Genomic DNA, 23,446 nt, shown 5'->3' with positions numbered 1-23,446 from the left:
GATTCCAGGACCCTGGGATTGTGACCTACACTGAAGGCAGATGCTTAAAGCTGAGCCACTCGGGGGCATCCCACTGCTATTTTTTTTTTTTAGAAGACTTATTTATTCATTTCAGAGAGAGAGAAGGAGAAAGGGCATGTGTGTGCACATGCGGGGTAGGGCAGAGGGAGAGGGAGAGGCAGAGAAGCAGACTCCTTGCTGAGCGTGTAAGCCTGATGCGGGGCTTGATCCCAGGACCCTGATATCATGACCTGAGCCAAAATCAAGAGTCGGATGCTTAACTGACTGAGCCACCCAGGGGCCCCATGTCTTGCTGCTTTTAATAATTTTTCATTATCACTATATTTTGCCATTTTCATTACAACCTGTCTTGATGTAGATCTGCTTTTGTTGATTTTGTTGGTGGTTCTCTGTGACTCCTGCATCTAGATATCTATTTCCTTTCCCATGTTAGGTAAGTTTTCAGCTTTTATTCTTTAAAATAAATTCTCTGCCCCATTTTCTCTTTCTTCTTCTAGGACTCCTGTAATACGAATGTGCTGTTTGATGGAGTCAATGAGTTCCCTAAGTCTGTTTTCATTTTGGTTAATTCTTTTGTCTCTCTTTTGTTCAGCTTGATTACTTTTACTACTCTTTCTTCCAGGTCACTAATTCATTCCTCTGCTTCTTCCAGCCTGCTGTTTATTCTGTCAAGCGTGTTTCTCATTTTGTTTATTGAGCCCTTTATCTCTTCTTTGTTATTCCTTATCTCTGTGTTAATAGTCTCACTAATGTCTTCCACTCTTTTCTCAAGCCCAGGATGTATCCTTATGATCATTGCTTTAAATTCTCGATGAGGCATTGTTACTTATCTCTTTTTCACTTAGATCCCTGGTGTGGCCTTGTTCTATTCTTTCATTTGGGACAAATTCCTCTCTCTTCTCATTTTGTCTAAGTCTCTGTGCCTGTTTCTTTGTGTTGGGAAAGTCAGCTACATCTCCTGTTTTTGAGAGTAATGGCTTTATGAAGAAGAGGTCCCTGCAGTGTAATGTCACCTGTTCCCTAGGGCCTGGTGCTACTAAGAATAATCTTTTGTGTGCTGCATGCAGTCTGCTTTTGTGTCCTGGCTGCTTTATCCTTCAGGTCAGTCATCTGCAGAGGCTCTCTTTGCCTCTTGTGGGTAGCCTTTGGTATGTGGCCTGAACTACTTGGCCATCTTCCCCTGTCTCAAGTAGGTGTGCTCTGGTCTGCTTGTGAAATGAGACCTGTTCGTGCTGTACCACTGCCACCAGAACTGAGGGTCCCCAAAACTCCCACATTAGGAGAGGAGGTGTGAGCATGGGTTTGGGCCAGTCTTCTGGGGGAAGGGCCCGCTGTGTTGGGACTGAGGCAGGTGTGACTGGGAGGGGCGGCTCCACCAGAGTGTGGGAGTGCAGGACTTGGTGTAAGATAGGTAGCAAGTGTCTGTGCTGGTTACTGCAGGTGGCCCTGTGCTTATGCTGAGGGCCAGGACAGGAAATGGTGCCTGTGAGTTCTTTTCTTCCAGGAGTCTCACCATGAACGCTGACTCTCTGTGATATGCTCTGAGATGAGCAACTAACCTCACCATGTGTGCCCCAGGGGCTCTCAGATTATTGTTTCCATGCTATAAGTGTGCAGGTGTTTGACCTGACTTCTCTCTTAGAGCAGCCCCAGTGTCCTTCTGAACTCTCCTAGAGCCAAGCATGCTGACCTTTAGAACTCCAGGCTTTAAGCCTGGCTGGTTCGAAGAGCTCAAGAAATCAGGCTCTCCTGCTTTCTAAGCCAGTTGCTATGGAGATTCATTTTCCCCTTGCCCTCCCCTGTGTGTTAGCTTGTCTCTAGTCCTTCTCTGCAGCCATGACTCCCTCCCCACTGCAGTGGCCACAATCTGTTTCTCTCCCAAACTGCGTCTCTGCACTTCCTAACTTCTTCACTGTGGCCTCTGCCTTTAGTTGTGGAGTTTGTTTTGCCAGCCTAAAGGTCGATTTCTAGCATATTTAGGATGACTTGATAGTTACCTAGTTGGATTCATGGGGCGAGGTGAACCTAGGGTCCTCCTATTCTGCCATCTTCCCCTGTCTCAAGAATCCAGTTCTTGGGGTGCCTGGGTGGCTCAGTCAGTTAAATGTTTGCCTTTGGCTCAGGTCATGATCCTGGGGTCCTCGGATTGAACCCTGCCTTGGGGTCATGCTCGGCGGGGAACCTGCCTCTCCCTCTGCCTTTCCCCCTGCTTGTGTGCACTCTCTCTCTCACCCTCATTCTTTCTCTCTCTTGCTCTTTTTCTCTGTCAAGTAAATAAATAAAATTAAAAAAAATGAATCCAGTTATTTTATTAAGCTGGAAATAAAACTCTTGTGCAAAAATATAAAAAATGCTATTCTTGGGGCACCTGGGTGGCACAGCGGTTAAGCGTCTGCCTTCGGCTCAGGGCGTGATCCCGGCGTTATGGGATCGAGCCCCACATCGGGCTCCTCTGCTGTGAGCCTGCTTCTTCCTCTCCCACACCCCCTGCTTGTGTTCCCTCCCTCTCTGGCTGTCTCTATCTCTGTCGAATAAATAAATAAAATCTTTTTAAAAAAATGCTATTCTTCTCACTACCTGGGAGGGGGGTGGGAATTAGCTGTTTTTCTTAAAGGTATGCCATCTGTATTAAGATGTAATAGATTTTGAGTTTTTATTTTTAATGCAGTAATAGGTAAATACCTTGAAGCATTAATTTTCATGTGATATAGGAAATATCAGTAGTATATCCCATATAAACAAAAGCTCCTTGGGACTCTTGATAATCTTCAAAGGTGTAATGGAGTCTGAAGACAAAAATGTTTTAGAATCAAGTGTTAGAACCGCATATTGTGGTGCAAAATTTTGAGTAAGAAAGTATGTGATAAGGCATTTCATTGGATATTGAGTCAATGCCAGTTCTTTGAATTACAGTGGTATATTCCATATTGAAAAAATTAGTCACAAAGTACTTGGAAGTTATTTTGTGCTGTGGGACCTAAAATATTGCATAAAAGGGAGAAGAAAAAAAATGATCTCTCTTAGTCTTTAAATTATCAAAAGTCACCACTTCCTCCAGACACTTTACTGCCATCTAGTGGAAAGTAATAAATACACAGATCTATTAGGACAATACTGTGAATGATGCCCCATAGAATTCTGTAGTACACGGTTGTGGCAGCTTTGAATATCAACTAGAAGATTCAATGCAATTGGTTCTCAGCTGCCTCTCAGACCAAATTATGAGACCAAGAAGTTTGATAACCACAGGCATGAACAAAGGTACAGAGATGGTATTGAACACAATGGGTTCACAGAACAAAAATATCCGAGTAAAGCAAACATCTACATTAGGAGTAGTAGGAAATAAAGTTTTCAGGCAGAGTAGAATCATACCATTGGAAATCATTGAAGGTTCCAGAGCACTAGCATGTAGAAATAGTTTAGGAAGCTTAAAGGATTAGTGGTTGCCAAGACAGATGGCGGTTAGGTAGCTGGGTAGATGAATAGTGGATGGATGGTTGGGAGTGTCAATGGCTAGCTAGGAGTGTGGATGGCCAGCTAGGAGCAGGGTGATTTTCAGAACAGTAGACCAGAAAAGAAGTTATCACGTGTCTTGATACAGCCTCTCCTTGGTTATAACTGTCAGAGGGGATGGGAGAATAGGAATGTCCTATCAGATGATAGGACTAGATTTTAGATAGGAAAAATAGAAGTTTCAGTGATTGCCTTTTGAGTTTTTCAATTTTCTTTTTTTTTTTTAAAGATTTTATTTATTTATGTGACAGAGAGACAGCCAGCGAGAGAGGGAACACAGCAGGGGAGTGGGAGAGGAAGAAGCAGGCTCCCAGCCGAGGAGCCCAATGTGGGACTCGATCCCAGAACGCCGGGATCACGCCCTGAGCCGAAGGCAGACGCTTAACGTCTGTGCTACCCAGGCGCCCCAGAGTTTTTCAGTTTTCTAAGAGGAATGCTGACACAGCTGCTTTTATTCATGAGAGAGAGGTGAGGTAAAGTCTGATTTTCAGATAATTGGCAAATTTTAACACACCGAGATCATCCTTTATTTAAAGAAAAGTTTTACTCTGCTGCCCTCTTCTGGATATTATGTAATTGCCTAAATAATTCTTTAACTGGTGGTCAATTAGTGTGGGCAGAATTGTCACCGAAATGCAGAAACTTAGCTGCAAAAGAAAGAATCAAGGTAAAATGTGAAAGAAGAAATGATGGCAAACCAGAACTGTAGAAACTTAGAAATATTTTACCAACTTTTATTTGAAAATTTCTGACCTATGGAAAAGTACAATGAACAACCATCTTAGTTTCACCAATTGTTAATATTTTACAAGATGGCCTCCCTTTGTCTCTCTTTTTTTTTCCCCTTTCCATTTGAATGACTTTACAAGAATAACATTTTTCTATGTAATCCCAATGTCATATGCAATATCATGAATATATAGTCCATATTTAAATTTCTCTTATCTCAAAAATGACTTGTTTTTTAAATTGGATCAGAGTTCACGCATTGCATTTTGTCTATTTTAATGTGCTCTAATTTAGTCTACCCCTGCTTTTATTTGTTTTTCATGACATAAAACATTTGTTTATTTATTTAGTTATTTATTTAGTTAGTTAGTTAGTAGGCTCCACGCCCAGTGTGGATTCATGGGGCCTGAATTCGTGACCCTGAGTTCAAGACCTGAGCTGATCTCAAGAGTTGGACACTTGGCCGATTGAGCCACCCATGTGCCCCAAGACATAAAACATATATGAAGAGATCAGACCTGGTGTCTTGCATAAATATTTTATGTTCACCGTTTTTCTGATTGTTTCCCATAATTCAACTTGGACACTTCTGGAAAAAGGTAGATTTTTAATTTTGATGATATAGATCCTTATGATATATATAATGTGTACTTACTGCATCACATCGGGAGTCCCATCATTTCAGTCTGTCCTAACATGATGCTACCTGTAAGCACTTTTTATAAGTGACGACAGACCTCCACTGGAAGATAAAGATTTCCCATTGTATTTTGAAGTAATCTCTGGAGTGATGCTCTATGGCCGTGAGGGGATTCTTTTTCCCAACCTTTCACTCAGTGGTTTCAGCATCAGTGAGGATTTTTGCCTGAGTACATTACTACACTAGAGTTCATGAAATGACGTGTTTCTAATTTGATCCCCCTTTCTATATTTATAAGTTTATTAGCTGGTACTCTTTTGTGAAGAATTGTTTCCTTTTTCTCGTTCTCTGCCCTCTTGTAATCACTGTTGGCTCTTGGGCCTTTTTTTATTCAGCATATTAACATTATTCCATTTGATCATCAAATTGCCCCAGATTTGTTCTGTAGGAGCCCCATTAAGCTGTATCCTTTTGACTTGCCCCGTTAGGTTTATGTTCTAGGCTCACTTTCTATTTTATTGTTCTAGATCCGGAACTAGTTACTTATATAAGGAGCCCCGTTTCTTTTCATTTAAGGTGTCAGCCTTAGAAGCCAAGATTGAAGAGCTAGGTGTGCTCATTGTTACTAAAAACTATATTTTAAAGACCATGAGTTCATGCCCAGTTGAGATTTAATAACATTTGATTTTCCCTAGCTCCTCCCATTCATATTTACATCTTCCTTCTCCCACAATGAGAATCCTGTTTCTCAGTGGCATCAATATATTTATTTATTCACTCTATTCACAATATGCAAAATGCTTTGAGAATTACGACACTGCTACTGAAGCCAAATATTTATTTGCTTTCTTTTGTTGTTGAATATATCCCACTAAGAAATACAGTCAGAAAACTGTTTTCATCAGTCACTTAAGCTGTAAATATTTTAATTCAGTTAGAAATCAACTGTATTTTTTTAGTCAATAATTTCTCCTTCCCCTTTAGTTCAGCAAACTGAGGTTGAGTCTGTTTCAGCCCCTGCACTAGTCAGTGAGGACACAGAAAAAAATAAGATATTCTTCGTACAGCTGCAAAGCTCATAGTCTCTTATGGAAGAAAGGTAATTAAAAGATTATAGCCCAGTGAGGGAAGGAAGAAAAAGTTTAGTTATGGTTGCCAAAGTATTACAGGAGAGAATCATCTGACTCGGCATGGGTAGGGGAAACTTCCTAGAGGAACTAAGTCTTGAAGAATAAGTTGGAGTGAAGCAAGTGAAGAGAGGGACAGAATGTCCTCATAGAAGAGTGTGATGATAGAAGGGACCATTCCCCATGCTGGGAAATAGCAGTAGGTATCTTGGTCTTGAGAAGGTGTTGGTCTAGGAGATGAGAGAGTTGAGCAGCAGTCAGACTGTGAAAAGAACCTTCAAGCCATCTAGACTACTTCCCTTCACTTCTACATACGTTTTTAAAAATGACATATAGCAGTGTATTAGTTTTATAAGTACAACATAACGATTTGATATATGTATACCCTGCAAAATGACCACCACAATAAGTTTAGTTAACATCTGTCATCACACATAGTTTTTTTCTTGTGATGAGGACTTTTAAGATCTATTCTCTTAGCAACCTTCAAATATATAATATAGTATTGTTAGCTATAGGCATCATGTTGTACTCAATACTGTACATCCCCAGAACTTATAGCTGGAAGTTTGTACCTTTTAACCACATTTACCCATTTTGCCCACCTACAACCCCCAACCCCTGAACCACCAATCTGTTCTGTGTATCTATGAGTTTGTTTGTTTTAAGATGCTACATATTAGCGGATCATACCGTCCCTGTTTCACTCTTATTTCACTTAACATAATGCCCTCGAGGTTCATTGATGTTGTTGCAAATGATAGGATCTCTCTTTTTTTTTTTTTTTAAAGATTTTTTATTTATTTTTTTGACAGAGATAGAGACAGCCAGCGAGAGAGGGAACACAAGCAGGGGGAGTGGGAGAGGAAGAAGCAGGCTCATAGCAGAGGAGCCTGATGTGGGGCTCGAGCCCACAACGCCAGGATCACGCCCTGAGCCTAAGGCAGACGCTTAACCACTGTGCCACCCAGGCGCCCCAGGATCTTTCTTTTTCATAGCTGAATAATACACACACACACACACACACACCCCACATCTTTATCCATTCATCCAACTTATGGACACTTGGGTGGTTTTTATGTGTTGGCTATTGGAAATAATGCTGCAGTGAACATGGGAATGCAAATACCTTTTTGAGATAGTAATTTCATTTCCTTTGGATAAATACCCAGTGGTGGAATAACTGGATCATGTGGAAGTTCTGTTTTTAATTTTTTGAGGAAACTTCATACTCTTCCACAGCTGCACCAATTTACATTCCCTGAGGTGATATCTCCTTGTGGTTTTGATTTGCATTTCCCTGATGATCATTGATTTTGAGCACCTGTTCATGTATCTCTTGGACATTTGTATGTCTTCTTTGGAACAAACTATTCAGATCCTCTGTGCATCTTTTTATTAGATTGGCTTTTGCTATTGAGTTGTGAGTTCTTAACGTATTTTGAATATTAACCCCTTATGAGATACATGATTTGCAAAGATTTTCTCCCATTTAGTAGGTTGCCTTTTCATTTTGTTGTTTCTTTAGCTGTATAGAAGTTTTTAGTTTCAGGTCCTTACTAACTTTTGCTTTTGTTGCTTCTACTTTGGTATCTATTCTATCCAAAAAATTGCTGCCAAGACCATAATCGAGTTTTTATCCCTGTGGTTTTTTCCTAGGAGTTTTACATTTCCAGGTCTTATATTTAAGTCTTTAATCCATTTTGAGGTAATTTTTATGAGTTATGTAAAATCAGTGTTTTGTTTCATTATCCTGAAAATTGTTACCCAGGTTTTTCTAGCACCATTTTGAAAAGATTTTTTTTTCCTTACTGAATATACTTGACTCCCTTTTCAAATATTAGCTGACTGTATATATGAGGGTGTATACCTAGGCTCTTAATTTAGTTCCATTGGTCATCGTATCTATTTTTATGCCAGTACCATGCCATTTTGATTACTATAGCTTTGTAGTAGAGTTTGAAATCAGGAAGTGGGATGTCTGCAGCTTAGTCTTCTTTCTCAGGATTGCTTTGGCTGTTAGGTGTCTTTAGAGGTTCCATGGAAATTTTGGAATTGCTTTCTCTATTTCTGTGAAAATTGTCACTGGAATTTTGATAGAGATTTTGTTGACTCTGTGGGTGGCTTTGGGTAGCATGGACGTTTTAACAACATTAATTCTTTCAGTCCATGAACACAGATTATCTTTTCATGCATTTATTTCTCCTCAAGTTTCTTTGATCATAGTTTTTTAGTTTTCAATGTCTGGATATTACACCTCCATGGTTACATTTATTCCTTTGTCTTTTATTGATCTTAATGCACTTGTAAAGGAGAATGTTTTCTTTTTCAGATATTTCATTGTTAGTATATAGAAACTACTGATTTGTGTATGTTAATTTTGTATCCTGCAACTGAAAAAAAAATTTTAATTGAATATAGTTGACATGTAATATTGTATTAGTTTGAGGTGTACAACATAGTGATTCAATATTTATATATATTTTGAAATGCTCACCATGATAGTTACCATTATTCATCAAACAGTTATTTTAGTATTATTGACTGTATTCCCTATGCTGTACTTTCCGATCCCCCATTACTTCTCTTAATCCAGAGGAGAGAGAACCAAAAAATATTGCTAAGACTGAGGTCCAAGAGTTTACTGCTTATGTTTTCTTTTAAACTTTTTATGGTTTTAGCTCCTGTGTTTAGGTCTTTAATCCACTTTGAGTTTACTTTTGTATGTGGTATAAGAAAGTGATTGTTTTATTTTTCTAATTGTAGCCGTCCAGTTTTTCTAACACCATTTATTGGGGAGACTGTCTTTTCCCCATTGTGTATTCTTGCCTCCTTTGTCATAGATTAATTGACCATATAAGTGTGGCTCTATTTCTGGGCTCTCTGTTCTCTTCAGTTGAGCTATGTTTCTGTTTTTGTGCCAGTACCATACTGTTTTGATTACTGCAGCTTTGTAGTATAGTTTAAAATCTGGAATTGTGATAACTCCAGCTTTGTTACTCTTTCTCAGGATTGTTTTGGCTACTCAAGGGTCTTTTGTAGTTTCAGACAAATGTTAGGATTCTTTGTTCTTGTTCTGTGAAAAATGCTATTTTTTTTTTTTTAAGATTTATTTATTTGGGAAAGAGAACAAGAGAGTGCACATGTGTAGGGGGAGGGACGGAGGGAGAGAATCTCAAGCAGACTCCCCACTGAGTGGGGAGCCGAACATGGGGCTCTGTCTCACAACTCATGAGACCATAACCTGAGTCGGACGCGTAACCAACTGAGCCAGCCAGATGCCCCTATTGGTATTTTGCAGGGACTGCACTGAATCTATAGACTGCTTTGGATGGTATGGCCATCTTACAATATTAATTCTTCCAGAGCAGGAACATGGTATATTGGTATGTATTTTCATTTGTGTCATCTTCAGTTTGTTTCATCAGTGTTTTATAGTTTTCAGAGTACAGGTCTTTCACCTCCTTGGTTAAATTTACTCCTAGGTATTTTATTCTTTTTGATGCAATTGTAAATGGGATTGTTTTCCTAATTTCTCTTTCTGCTAGTTATTATCACTGTATAGAAAAGCAACATATTTCTCTACACCAATTTTGTATCTCTCAACTTTACTGAATTCATTTATTAGTTCTAACAGTTTTTTGGAGTTTTAGGATTTTATATATATAAGATTATATCATCTGCAGACAAAGACAGTTTTACTTCTTCCTTTCTGATTTGGATGCTTTTTAGTTTTTTTTTTTTTCTCTTATTGTTCTGGCCAGGAAATTCCAGTACTATACTGAGTAAGACTGGTGAGAGTACACACCCCTGATTGTTCCTGATCTTAGAGGAAAAGCTTTCAACTTTTCATCTAAGTTATGTACAGCCCTCATCCTGGCAGCATATTTACGTAAAGGTTGAGAAATCTCCCTAAGTACATTGACTTTAAGGGAAAATGACCAGTATATGAAAGCTTAGTTGATTATGATGGTAGTTGTGTACTTGTCATGTATGGCCTTTATTATGTTGAAGCATGTTTCTTCTATACCCAAATTGTTGAGCGTTTTTTTTTTTTTTTAAATCATGAGGATATTGCCATTCTGTCAAAAGTTTTCTGCATCTATGTGGCATATCACATTTTTTGATTTGTATATGTTGAACCATGCTTGTATCCCAGGAATAAATTCCTCTTGTTCATGGTGTACGATCCCTTTGATGTGCTTCTGAGTTCAGTTTGATAATGTTTTGTTGTGATTTTTTGCATCTCTATTTATTAGGGATTTTGGCCTGTAGTTTTCTTTGCCAGTAGAGTCCTTGTATGGCTTTGGTATCAGGCCAATGTTGTCCTCATGAATTGAGTTTGGGAGTGTTCCCTTTTCAGTTCTTTGGCAAAGTTTGAGAGGGATATTAATTCTTAAAACGTTTGATAGAATTCACCCGTGAAACAATCTTGTCCTGGGCTTTTTTTTTTTTTTTTTTTTTTGGTTGAAGGGTAGTTTTTTGATTATGGATTCGGTCTCCTTACTTGTTATCAGTCTGTTCACATTTTCTGTTTGTTCGTGATTCAGTTTTGGTAGGGACCTATTACGCTGCCATGAGGCTGTCACTCTCCCTTCATAATGTTGATTTTTTTAAAAATAGGCTCCAAGCTTTGCTTGGAGCCCAATGTGGGACTTGAACTCCCCATGTAGAGATCAAGACCTAAGCTAAGATCAAGAGTCAGATGCTTAACCGGCTGAGCCACCCAGACATCCTTTTTCGTAATTTCTTATCTGGACACTGCATTTATCTTCTGACTTTGTCTCTACTTCTTGTACCACTGTGTTTCTTTCTTCAAGATGCTAGAATGATCTTTACAAAATACAATCATGCCATTTCCTGCCAAGGATTTCTCAGTATCTCCCATCCCATGTTATTTCTCCTCCTTTCCCTTTCACCCTAATTACACCCTTATTTTCTCAGTATGTCTTTTTTAAAAAGATTTTATTTATTTGACAGCGCGTGCAAGCGAACACAAGCAGGGGGAACGGCAGGCAGAGGGAGAGGGAGAAGCAGGCTCCATACTGAGCAGGGAGCCTGACGTGGGGCTGGATCCCAGGACCCTGGGATCATGACCTGAGCTGAAGGCAGATGCTTAACCAACTGAGCCACCCAGGCGCCCCTCAGTATGTCTTTATACATGTTGAGAAATCTCCTTCAGCAAATTGACTCTAAAGGAAAATAGCATTTAATTATCTCTAAACTCTAATAGGAATTTCAGCATTGTCGGAAAAGCTACTTTGGGGTGTGATGACTTTGCCTCTTACATCATCATGTTAGCTTGGTTTTAGCCCTCTGTGGCTGGCAAAGCTATGAGGGCCTCATGCATGGGCCAGAGCAATTCCAGGTTGACTACAAAGTGATGAGGCTGGCTTCAGTCATGGATGGAGTTCTTCAGTCACATAATACAGAATAGAATATCTGTTATCAAATAAAATTCACAAAGTTAACTATCACAGTGATGCATATTTGAATGCTACATATGCATAATTTGCTACATGATAATTCGGCTTTAGTGGTAAACATTTCACATTAGTGCATGTAATTAGACATTAATTTTCTCAGACATTTGTTCTCTAGCATCTATTATCAGCATCTCCACTTTCCCCTCTTCTCATAGCTCTTAGAAGACAAAAGTCCTGAATCCACTTTTCCAAAGTGGAGATTCTCCTCCAGTATTCTACCTTCTTTTGGTTTATAAGCCTGGGCTAAAGTCAGAGACCAAAAAGTGGCTGGCCACAGGTCAGATCTAGCATAAGAGTTTTGTTTAGCCTGCAGTTCCTAATCCAAATTTTTAATTAGTTTCCCATGTTTAAACACCAGGAAATTGCAGGTAAATTCCAGATTTCCAGCTTCTTTTAAAAATTTAGAGGCTTTGGCAACACTGTTATTTCTTTCTTCCCATTCCAGTATGGCAGGCATGGACCCCCCTTCTTGAACATAAATCTGGCATGAACTCTCAGGTTGGCCACAGGCCCTGCTAAGGACACTTCTAGCCTCATAGGTATTTGAGTCTATAATCTTTGGATCACTCATTTGTTAATACGAACATACATTGTGCATCCAACGTACCTGGCAATGTTCTAGGCCATTTACATAGCTTCTTTTACTTCACACAACAGTCACTTTCATTATAGAGGCAGAAGGTCAAATGGCAAGCGGCAGAGCCAGATTTGACCCAGGGTTATGCTTCATACTCCATGGTTTCCATGTCCATCCTTATGACCTACTACTGTTTCCTAGAAACCTAAAAATTGTCATGATGTAGAAAGACGACAGTTCGCAAAGTTTGTTAGTCACTGTTTTCCCCAGCGGCATCAGTATTTCATGCATTTTATAACAAGTGAATTACTATATAAGTAGTGATTACTGTATTAGTTCTTTGGTATTTCTGGGTAAGCACGATATCCCAACATTTTTCTAGATTATATCTAACCTGCAGATACGGTCCATTTACACAATTATTAATGCCATTTAAATAGAATCAAAGAAAAATAGAATTTAATTCCTCTAAGGCAAAAACCTGTTCTCAAAGGTAGTATTTTCTGGAAATGACAGAAGTGTACCCTTTAACAGTAATATCTAAAGCCTGTTTAAAAGATGCACATTTTTGGGGGCGCCTGGGTGACTCGGTTAAGGGTCCGATTCTTGATTTCACCTTGGGTTGTGAGATTGAGCCCACACGTCGGGGTCCACACTGGGTATGGAGCCTGTTTAAGGTTCTGTCTCTCTTCCCTGTGCCTCATCCCTGCCCCCCTCGCTTGCTCTCTTAAAAAAAAAAAAAAAGATGCATAGATGCATATTTTCCTATTATACAGAACCTTTACAACGAACGTAGAGACAGAAAATGCTGTCTGAACCCACACTTACTCTGTGACATTACCTATTTTGCAGGGTTAATTCATCTTGTTTCTGATTAAGTTTGATCCTGTGAGAAATGACTACTGGCAGAAAAACGAAGGATAGAAGTGGAAATGAGCATACAACCACAAGGTACAATCTAAGACTAAAACTGTGGGGCAGGCCAGGGTTCACTGGTGTAGCTTGAATTGCAGAATGATTGAAATTGGCTGGTTTCTGCGTTTGTGAAATGGAGTGTTATCACTGTTCCAAGGTATGCCTGACAAATACTTGCTGGTGAGTAAATCTTCATTCCCCTTCTCAACAGTTTAACATAAGAGGATAGTTTTTATTGTTTCTTTAATTCCACACAATATAAAAAGAGTTATGTGAACAGAATCAATTAAGTTTAATCTATGCCGCCTACGAACAGCAGTAGTATTTATGTGGAAGTATATAACATGTCAAGCCACATAAGGCAGATTGTTAAAAGAGTTATAATTTTCACTTAATTTTTTTGGAAGAGCTTTCCTTCTTGTTGTCAAAAAGTCCTTAGATGTTGATAGTCGAGGAGGCTGTGAGTCAATGGGGCCAGAAGGCATATGGGTTATCTCTGAATCTTCTGCTCAATTTTGCTGTGAACCTAAAAGTGCTCTAAAAAAATAAAGTATATTGTATATATAATATATATACTATAATATGTATAATACAACTTTTATATATACATGTAAGATGGCTTTAAAAAATATATGCAGAATATATATATATATATATATATATATATATATATATATTAAAGCCCACAGGTGAGTGGAACAAAGGCAGTCCAGCAGGGGTTGGGCTTCATGCAGGGAGGGTAGCCTTTTGGGGATCAGAATGGTTACACAGGGGGTTGGGGTAGGGGAGGGCTTGAACAAATAAGTCAATATATTGAGTTACATGGGAGTCAGGTTTTTCACTGTCCAGGAAAGGGTTAAAAATATGGAAAGAGGGGAGGCTTGAATGAACCTGGTGGTTGTAAACTGAAATTACATTAGTATGAACTCATGGTCTGTATGTGTAGGTATGTATGTATATTTCTCCTATGTGCACAAGAAATCTATGTATAGTGTATATATAGTTTTGTGTACAGGAGGGCCTGGGAGCAAGTGACAAAGTGACACCCAAAAGCAATGAGTATTTTAGCACCCTGTTTTTAAATACCAATCTCCATCAAAGGAATCTATGGAAAATGGCTGATCCCAGGGCTGGAGCAGAGAACACACAAGATGGGTCTTTAAGTATGCAAGTGTTCAAAGAATACTGGTGGCTTGCCAGTGGACAGAGAAGCTGGCTTTTGGAGGCACCCAATGGTTGAGGATGACCATTTGAGCAAACACAGGATGACAGTAATCAATTTTCTCTCACTGAATAGGAATCCACAAATCCATTTTGATATAAATGAATAATAAGTGGAAAAAGGGAAAGCTCTTCTTTATAGCAAAATGTCCATTAATAAAATAAAGAATGCAAGAACTAGAAAATCACCATTTGGCAACTATCAGAGTAATAATTCAGAATTTAAGAAAGCTAAGAGCAGAGAGTTAAAGTTGAATGAAGAACAAACTATGTAGTCTCAAAGTATCCCCTCTGCAAAATACTTAACATAAAGCTAGATATTAATTACAAAGGGAAACAGTAACTTTATAATGGTGAAGCCTACTCAGATGATGACAGCATCACCAGCATTGGGACAAATTGGCTTTGCAGTGCCTCCTGATAAGACACACCAAGACAGCTGGGCATGGGGCTCCCTGCTCCACAGGGAGTCTCCCTCTCCCTCTGCCCCTCCCCCTCTGCTCATTCTCTTGCTCTCTCTCAAATAAATAAAATCTTAAAAAAAAAAAAAAAAGACATACCAAGAAGAGCACAGCAGCAGCTCTCTGATGCTCCTGTCACAAATGCATACTCTGAATCCAGTCATGACGAAGCACCAGACAAACTTCAACAGAGGACCTCTATAAAACAATAAACTGAAATCTTAAAAAATATTAAGGTCACAAAGGTCAAGAAAAAACTGAGGAATGATTCTGGATTGAATGAAACTGAAGAAACTTGACAACTGTGAGGAACCCGTGATCTTGGTTGGATCCTTTAGCTATAAAGGACATAACTGGGCAGCTGGCAAAATAAATAAAATTACCAACCTTTGTTCAAAAACTTTTATTTACTATAAAGACAAACACCAAAATAGGTACAAATACTATAAAATTGGTTCAATGGGGTAAAAATTTTAATTAAAATATCTCGATATATTTAAAATAACAAAGGATACATTTAAGCCAAATTTTCTTAACCCAGAGATTTTTTTTGTAACATTTGCTTACACAGTAAGGTGCTAATAGAAGTTAGCCCTTAAGCCCTGGAAGTCTTAGGAATCATAGTCACACAGCAAATATAATTTCATTGTGAAAGTGAACTTTGGTAGAAGAAAAATCTATAGGACACCTGAGGTAGTAGAACCTGGAATAAACAGCAGTAGACATTATTTACAACTTTTGAGTACCAAATAACATTAAGAACACAAAAATAATTACACAATACAATTTTCAGTCCAGCTTTGATCCAAAGAAAATAAGAATATTATATCACATTTGCATTGAAAACAAAACAAAAAACAAAACACCACAATTACCAGCAAGCTGAGGGAACTGCAAACAAACTCAAACAATGGATTTGGACATCTAGAGGCAGTTTGAGTTTGAAATGTGGTGGGCATGGTGATCCACAAAGTAATACTGATTAGCTGAGGTTCCTCAGTTTATACAGTTTACATTTCTGTCAGACACAGTATTAATCTGACCAGTGATGATCTTCCAGTACATAAAATGGCAAGAGTGCATCCGTTAAAGCTTGCACACGAGAAACTTGGAAACAATCTTATTAGGGTTGTGAAAATTCTAAGTAGTCACACACATAAAAAAGATAGAAAATAAAAAAGGAAGTCAAGTACAACACATTTAGAGCTACCAAACTTCACATTTCAGTACTATTTTTAACTCTTCAAATATTGCCAATCTTCCAAAGCAAAGGAATGTAAAATTTCACTAAAAGACACATTCACGTAAAAAAACAAAACAAAAAAAAAAACTGCCTTTTAAAAATTATATGCAATATATCCCTGTAAACTTATCTTGTAACTTATTTTACTTCCAATTTGTGATGTACATTTCAAATGTACTCTGTATAGCTTATTTAGTTTATCCTGAGTCTTTGAGAATAACCAATTCTGTTTCACTCTGCAATAATTCAACTGGCTTCTGAAGAGTTAAAACGTAACATCTCAAAAAGTTGTATTAAATATTTAATCAGTACTTGATTTAAAAGACTCACAAAAAAAGGATAAAAGAGCTGCCATTTTCCTTCAGGACTCCATGCATCTGAATTCAACTCAGATGAAAACCATTAGATAATTGTGCAAAATCCAAGAATTAGTGTGTAAGTCAAATTCAATTTCAGTTTTCTTTCTGAACCGTTTTCGGAGTTCCAAGCAAATTTATTTTGTAAAAACACTATCACTCCTTGGTAGTTGAGTTATTAGTTAATTTTTCTTTAATTATCAGCCAGGCCTACTGTAAAGAGATAATGCATGGTAGAAGGAAAATAGCAGTTTAATGTCACTATTAGTGGTGATGGATGATGAATGATGGATTGTTACATACAAAGTAAGACTTCAATGGTGTGAAGTTTCCTACGAAAGAAACCAATACATTAAAAAAAATCAAATTTCAAGGTAATCTTGATCTTGGTTTTGAGCTGCATCACAGAGAATAGTTGATTTTCACTTAATTTATATTTAACCTGCATGAAAAGAGCAGTGATTGACTCAGTGAAGGTAGTATTTTATGATATTCCAATTTTAAAAACAAACAAAATTAAATGTGTATTAAAAAAAAAACTTCTTGCAAGAGCAAGGTATTTAATAAACTCTAGTTCACACCTAGTTCTATTTTTTTTTTCTGGTTTGAAAAGATCACCTTTCCCTGAATATTAAAAGTGAAGGTGAAATGAAAATATAGAACCATAATTTCCAAAAACGAAATGAATGGGCCAACAGTAAAATGCACAGTGAACCACAATTGCCCAGGCATTTAAAAAATAAAGGTCAACTGTGGTTCATAAAGAAGTTACCAACTTTTAAAAATATATTTACTGCTACTTACAGCATATTCTGACTGAAAAGAGGCAGATACTGATTTAGAGCCAGTGACAAAAAAACTGAACGGAATTGCAGAACCCCCTGCTTGTGATCACGATATGAAATGGAAGAATAATTGAAACATTAAAATAGATCCTGAGCCCCTCAGCTGCTAATATTGCTGAAAAAGTGCTCCAAAAAACCCCAAAATACGCTTCTGTTAATTAGTCATGCAAACTTCATTGCTTTCCTGTTTACCTATGGCCAGTTCTTTGAAAGGCACAGTTTACAGTTTCTGCACAAATTGTGGACTTTTGCATACTAAGCTTAGGTACAGATCATGATTTGTCAATCACATACTTAGGTAAGGGTTCCCACTGGTCTTGTTCATAGCTGTTCGATGGCATGAAGGCCAGCAGATTATCAGTGTGGTTCCCCACAAAAGTTTTGCCTTATTGAGCATCCTGTCTCCATTATAGTTTATAATTGGCTACCACGTAGTACGGAAGACTGGATGCTTCAGTAGCTCTCTTGATGGAGGTCTGTCCTGAGGCTGAAGTTCTAAACACCGAAGAGCCACATCTCGTAAACCAGGAGACAAATGTGAAGGGATCGATGGAGCAGTAGTCGCACTTGCAATCTGTAAGAGAAACCACCAGCATGTTGACCCTTTGCACAGCTGGAACTGCTGGAGTACACATGCATCTTGTACACAGAAGAACTGAAGCTGAAGTGCGTGGACTTTCTTCTGACAGAATCTATGGAAAAAACTCACCTGCTGGATGGGAGGCTTCCTCCAAGAAGCTTCAAATTTTAGGATTTTTAGAATTTGACCAACTACATCCTGAGCAGATGGATCTATGGGTTTCCCTTATTGTCTCAAATGAACACGACTAAGTGCATCAAAATGGTAGACAGGTAGGTAAAGTATTCCCTTTATACTATACGCTCTTTATACTATACTACACTTTCTATTATTCACAGAGAGCTATTCAAAGTGAGAGAGACCACACCTGTGCATTTAGTACATCAGACACAACTACACCAAATGCGGAAGTTCTGTAAGTGTGGGAAGGACCGGAGGCAGTTATGGCAGGTGGGAGGTGCTGGGTTCCGGTGCAGTGGACTTTGCTTTACTCAGGCCCAGAGATAATTTTGTTTATCCCCATAATAATCCCATGAAGTAGGTGCTGTCATTATACCCATTTTAAAACCAAGAAAACAGAGGGGAGACCAAGTAAGTCATTTCCCCAGTCACAGGGCTATTAAAGGCTGGACCCACAGTTTGAAACCATGTCTGTATCACTCCAGAGCCCGAGCTTTTTTTTTTAAATTTAAATTCAATTAATTAACATATAATGTATGGCTTGTTTCAGGGGGTACAGGTCTGTGATTCATCAGTCTTCTTATATAATATCCAGTGCTCATGACAATACATACCCTTCTCAATGTCGATCACCCAGTTACCCCATCCCCCATCAGAGCCTGAGCTTTTAACTAGCACATGTCTAGATCAAAAGCTAAAAATCTCAACTATTATACTCTCCTCTGCTGGAAATGGACAGAATGGATTTGAGAGTTGTCAGAAAGATAGAACAGATGGGATTTGGTACCTGATTCGGGTGTAAATTTTTTAAATACAGAAGATAGTAAATCAGATCTTAAAAACTGGCAGATTGTGTACCTAAGAGCTCTATGTTTTTACATTTGAAAGTTGGATATATCTACTTACATATTTCACCTAGGAACATGATTCATCGTTTGCTAACTCATTGTTCGCAGTGCCTTTACAGAGCCTGACTACTGTGAAAATTGAGCACCGACTGTATATGCTGCCAGTATTCACCGCACCACGTACATTCCTGGAGACGTATACATGCATGTTTATTTCAAGGAGGATATACTTTTATCTGAGATTGAGAGTTAAGGAGAACCCATGAAAATCTGCCTTCTGACAATTTTAGCAGAAAGAAGTAATTTTTATATCACAGTTACCTTAAATATCAAAGCAAGATGATTGGAGTGTTTTTCTGCATTCCAAGGTGGTTTAGCACAAGCCATTTCTATAATGGCACAGCCAACACTCCATACATCACAGCTCCTACCATACTGCTGACCTCTTAGTACCTAAAATAGAGAGTTAATTTGGAAATATGATTCATTAAAAAAAGAGAAAAACATTCTTAGTTATGGATTCTAGTTTTTTTTCAGATCGAAACAGTGGTATAGACAGCAACTCCATGGACTACCCTGATGTCTCATTTATTTCATCAACAAGCTTAATTTCCTATGTGGCACAAAAGTATTTTGGAGAATTTTGAGATTCTGAAAAAGAGTCACATCATAGAATTTCCAAGCATCCCCAGTGCGCTTAATTTAAACTATGAGGCCAGCGGACAACCAATTATCACTACATGTAAACACGAGGAGTTTGGAACACAACAGAAGAAGCCAGATTCAGAATAGCAAGCTTAAACGTCTTCCGCCACTACCAAGACCAGCTTCTCTGTGCTCACCTCCCTTTGGAATAGGGAGAGAACAATTGTTGAGATGCCTAATTATGTGTTCTTTGTGTGTACTACAAAACAAGTAGCATAAATTACCCCCAAATTCTTTGTTAGAAATAGCCTTAGAAGCAAAACTATTAAAACCTGTCTTTTAAAATTTTGTCAAGACGAAGATAGAAAGGCAGGGATTAAGGGTCTGAAATCAAGGATATCATTAAAACCTTATTTTTAGAGCCATGAACTTCTCATTGGTAAGCATATGCTGAATAACACTGCAAACTAATTTGCTATAGTTCTGTCCCACAGAACTCCAGATATTTTCTTTCATCACACTCAAAGCTGCTTCTCACCTCAGGTGCCATAAATGCAATTGTCCCCAGTAACTGTCCCTGAAACTCTCCAGCACCAGTTCCTTTTGATGCCAACCTCGCTGCAGCTCCAAAATCTGCAATTCTCAGTCTCTGACCTGTGCTGTCAATTAGCAAATTGGCACCTGTCAACAGAGCAAAGGACCTTGTATGTTAAAAACAAAAGAACAGATTAAAACCTCAGTAAAATACAAAACAGGACAGTAACAAAGAAAGTGGACATGGAAGGATTCAGAGATCTCTCCCCTCTGAATTCACTTCATTCTTGCTAAAGGCACACAGGTATCAACAGTGCAAAATAAATAAAATCCAGAACCTCAAGAGGGAAGACCAAAGTAACACGGCAGAAGGACATAAAGGCAGACATTTAATGAAATGTTACTAAGTGCTGAAAACCTTTAATATGATGATTCCCAACAAAAATCTTCCCTCAGAGTTAAAATTTTAGTGTAGTTGATATTTTAAGGCAAAGTCCTATCGAAACATACTCACCTAGACCAGTTCAAAATATATACAGTAATTTTGCAATTATAACTTATAAAAAATTAATGCTATAGAATTACTTGAATACTTTATGTCAAATACTAGCCACAGACATTCATGTCAGAAAACCAAAGTTGTTCTTAATAAGATGAACTGCAAAAGATTTGAAGGGATTTTTCTCAAAAGAAGTACATGATATCCCAATTATTCTAAATAAAACCAGGATCAGGAACTTTTGGGGAGGCAGCAGATCATGACAACAGGACAGGAAATCAGAGACCTGATTTTTATACCTGGTTTGCTGTCAATTAGCAGTGAGATTGGAAAAGTCACAGTCTCTCCAAGAAAGGCAGATTACATGATTCCAAAGCTTCTACTGATTTGAGTAACTCAGGAGAAACAATCCCATAGTTGATCTCAAGTTAGAAACTATCAACAAAGGTCCAAGTTGTAAAACTACATTTGTTTTCTATTCATTGCTAGTAGGTGGTAATTAAAAGAATTCCTACCTTTGACATCTCTATGAATGATCTGGTTTTCATGGAGATACGAAAGGCCACGAAGTAATTGTTCAGTATAGTTAATAACTACTGATTCCTTGAAGGCTCCATATTTACTGAGCAAATGAGCCACAGATCCCCCTATAAGACAAACATAAACTCAAGCCAAAATTAAAACTGTTTATTATACTTTGGTTACATAAGCTTGTGCCGCAAGAGCTCACATTCACATCTGAAATGTTAAATTTATACTCTGCATCAGAAATGAAATGGATTTAAAAACTAACACATAACACATTCCAGGAATCTCAAAACCTATCAATTAGACATTTTCATCAAATTTTCATGAACTATTTTTTTGGAAGGTCAAGATTTCAGAAAGCTTTAAAACAACATTTTGCATGGAACTATTTCTGCAATGTACCATTCACCTCTCTTTTTGACCAAGATATACAAAATACCTCATTACTTAATAAGACTTAGGTAAACAGTGCTAATATGTTATTTGGCAGAAGGTAGAGAGAAGCCAGACAAGAGAGGAGCCGGAAGATCAGCATTAGGCTTCATATTCTACTGTTTACTAGATCTGTCCTGGGACAGGTCGCAAACTCAATAAACATCGCTGATAAGTACTGATAATAGTCAATCTAAAAACAACAGTCAACGCAGCTACAACCAACATCAGAGGATGTACTAAAGAACAGATATGTAAATAGAAATCCATTCCTTCAGACGCAGAAAATCTAAGAGGTTAAACCAAGCACTTATTCATTCATTACATCCCAAGCTACTTGTTTTACTGTATGTATGGTCTGATACCACATGAAGTTCGGTTCTTATTTGTTCAAGTAGATGATAAGGTTTGACTTCATGCTTCAGTGCTAGTTTACCTATAATTTTTCCAAGTTATATCTTACTTTCATTTTTATATTGTCACATTAAAACATCTCAGATCTGTCCAACTGATGATGGCCACCTGGAAAAATATGGGTCTTAAACCTAGCAGGTCTTAAAAAAATTATTCCTATAAAACAGTGCTACACAATCATTTAAAAAGAAACACTGAAAAAGTTTGAGAGGTAGAGATAATGAATATCTTATTTATATTTAAATGTAAGACAAAATGGGCAACCCAACCCTCTTGGCTCCCCCCCCCCTTTGGGAGCTTTGTACTATTGCTCAGTAAACTTTGCTGCCCATCAATCAATCAATCCATCAATCAATCAGTGTAAGACAAAACGAAGTATTTCCAGTTCATATTATGTTAGGGGTGATTTGCTTTTAGAAATTCAAACTACTTATTAAAAATAAGTGTTCATTAAACTGTTTTTCCTAAATTTACTATCAGCCAGAAAGTTAAATTCATGTACTGTTACTTGCGATTTAAAACAGGAACATACCTGCCATCCATTCGATGAAGAGATTATAATTGCTCTTCTCACATGTGGCTCCCAACATCCTAATGATGTTGGGATGATTCAAATGGCTCATCATTCTGATCTCTTCTCTTAATGCTTCCACTACTTCTTCTTGCTCAGAAGATGTATTTCTGACATATGTCACCTGTTTCAATAACCACGTTTACAAAGTTTTGAATTCTGATAAATTTCCATTTACAATTTTCACTAACAATCTTATCTAAAATGGACAAATTCCAATCAGTTTATAAATTGACAGGAGTTGGCATTTATGCTCATGGATGCCATTTGATACTTTGTAAAAAACCAAGTCAAACTCTTAGAGAGTCTAGCTTAAGAAGCAGTGAAGTATCAGGAAAAGGGAAAAAACTGGGATGTAGCCAATCCTCCAACGCTGTCTAAAGATAGAATGAGAAAAGCCTATTCAGAGAAGAACCAACATAATTTAAAAATGAAAGCTTTATTGTTTTCTTATCTTGATAAGCATGTTCATTATAAAAAGTAAACTACAGAGTTCCCAAGATGATGCTACACTGGTAACATTGCTAGGAGGAATATGGAACCATAACTCTTGTTTATAAAAAGCACAAACAAAATCCAAAAACCTCTATGAGGCCCATCGTGATGTTGCATCTTAAAATAATCATGCTTCAAGACTATACTTTCAAGGGTCATTTCTGTAGTTCATTAAAATAATCAAGCTTCAGCTTTTCATTAGAATTCGTGATGCTTTGGCAGTATTTACTTTGAAATTTAGGTTTCTGAGAAAGAACTGAAGCATATACACACAGGGACATATCCTTTATTTTATTTGCTCATGCTTCATTTTTATAATTTAAGTCTTTTATGTGCTCACTAGATATTTACCTGTTTAACAGCCATTAAAGTTCCAGTTCCCACATCTTGAGCCTGGTAACAGGAAGAAAATGCTCCAAGGCCTATCTGCTGACCTTTCAGCCATTCAGTGTCTTCTCTGTAAGGTTGTTTTGCTTTGGTATGTCCTGGTAGAGTTTCTGGTGTCTACATATTAAATGAAAGCAATCTTTTTACTGTTAAGTTAAAAGAGGAAGAGTCTGTAAAATTAGCTTGGCAAAATATT

The 23,446-nt window shown here is 37.8% G+C and overlaps 2 protein-coding genes across 2 annotated transcripts in view; one reads left to right on the top strand and one right to left on the bottom strand.

Annotated features, from left to right (window-relative positions):
- The first annotated feature begins 12,542 nt into the window (after window positions 1–12,542).
- Window positions 12,543–23,446, top strand: part of ANKRD55 (ankyrin repeat domain 55) — a 697,933-nt gene continuing 687,029 nt past the window's right edge. Inside the window, exon 1 of the mRNA XM_034656252.1 lies at window positions 12,543–13,047. The gene's annotated coding sequence lies outside the window, so the exon portion shown is untranslated. The remainder of the gene's footprint in view (window positions 13,048–23,446) is intronic.
- MAP3K1 (mitogen-activated protein kinase kinase kinase 1) overlaps window positions 15,082–23,446 on the bottom strand; it is an 88,300-nt gene continuing 79,935 nt past the window's right edge. The window contains exons 17-22 of the mRNA XM_034655631.1: window positions 23,215–23,367; window positions 22,330–22,492; window positions 20,939–21,070; window positions 19,929–20,071; window positions 19,067–19,198; window positions 15,082–17,711 (exon numbers count right to left, since the gene is read on the bottom strand). Of these exons, the coding sequence (XP_034511522.1) occupies window positions 17,562–17,711; window positions 19,067–19,198; window positions 19,929–20,071; window positions 20,939–21,070; window positions 22,330–22,492; window positions 23,215–23,367 (873 nt within the window). The 3' untranslated portion in view covers window positions 15,082–17,561. The remainder of the gene's footprint in view (window positions 17,712–19,066; window positions 19,199–19,928; window positions 20,072–20,938; window positions 21,071–22,329; window positions 22,493–23,214; window positions 23,368–23,446) is intronic.

The sequence above is a fragment of the Ailuropoda melanoleuca genome, chromosome 3, assembly GCF_002007445.2.
Source record: "Ailuropoda melanoleuca isolate Jingjing chromosome 3, ASM200744v2, whole genome shotgun sequence".
Taxonomy (NCBI): Eukaryota; Metazoa; Chordata; class Mammalia; order Carnivora; family Ursidae; genus Ailuropoda; species Ailuropoda melanoleuca.
Note: the sequence above shows the minus strand (reverse complement) of the source record. Positions and strands in the feature narration are given on the sequence as shown.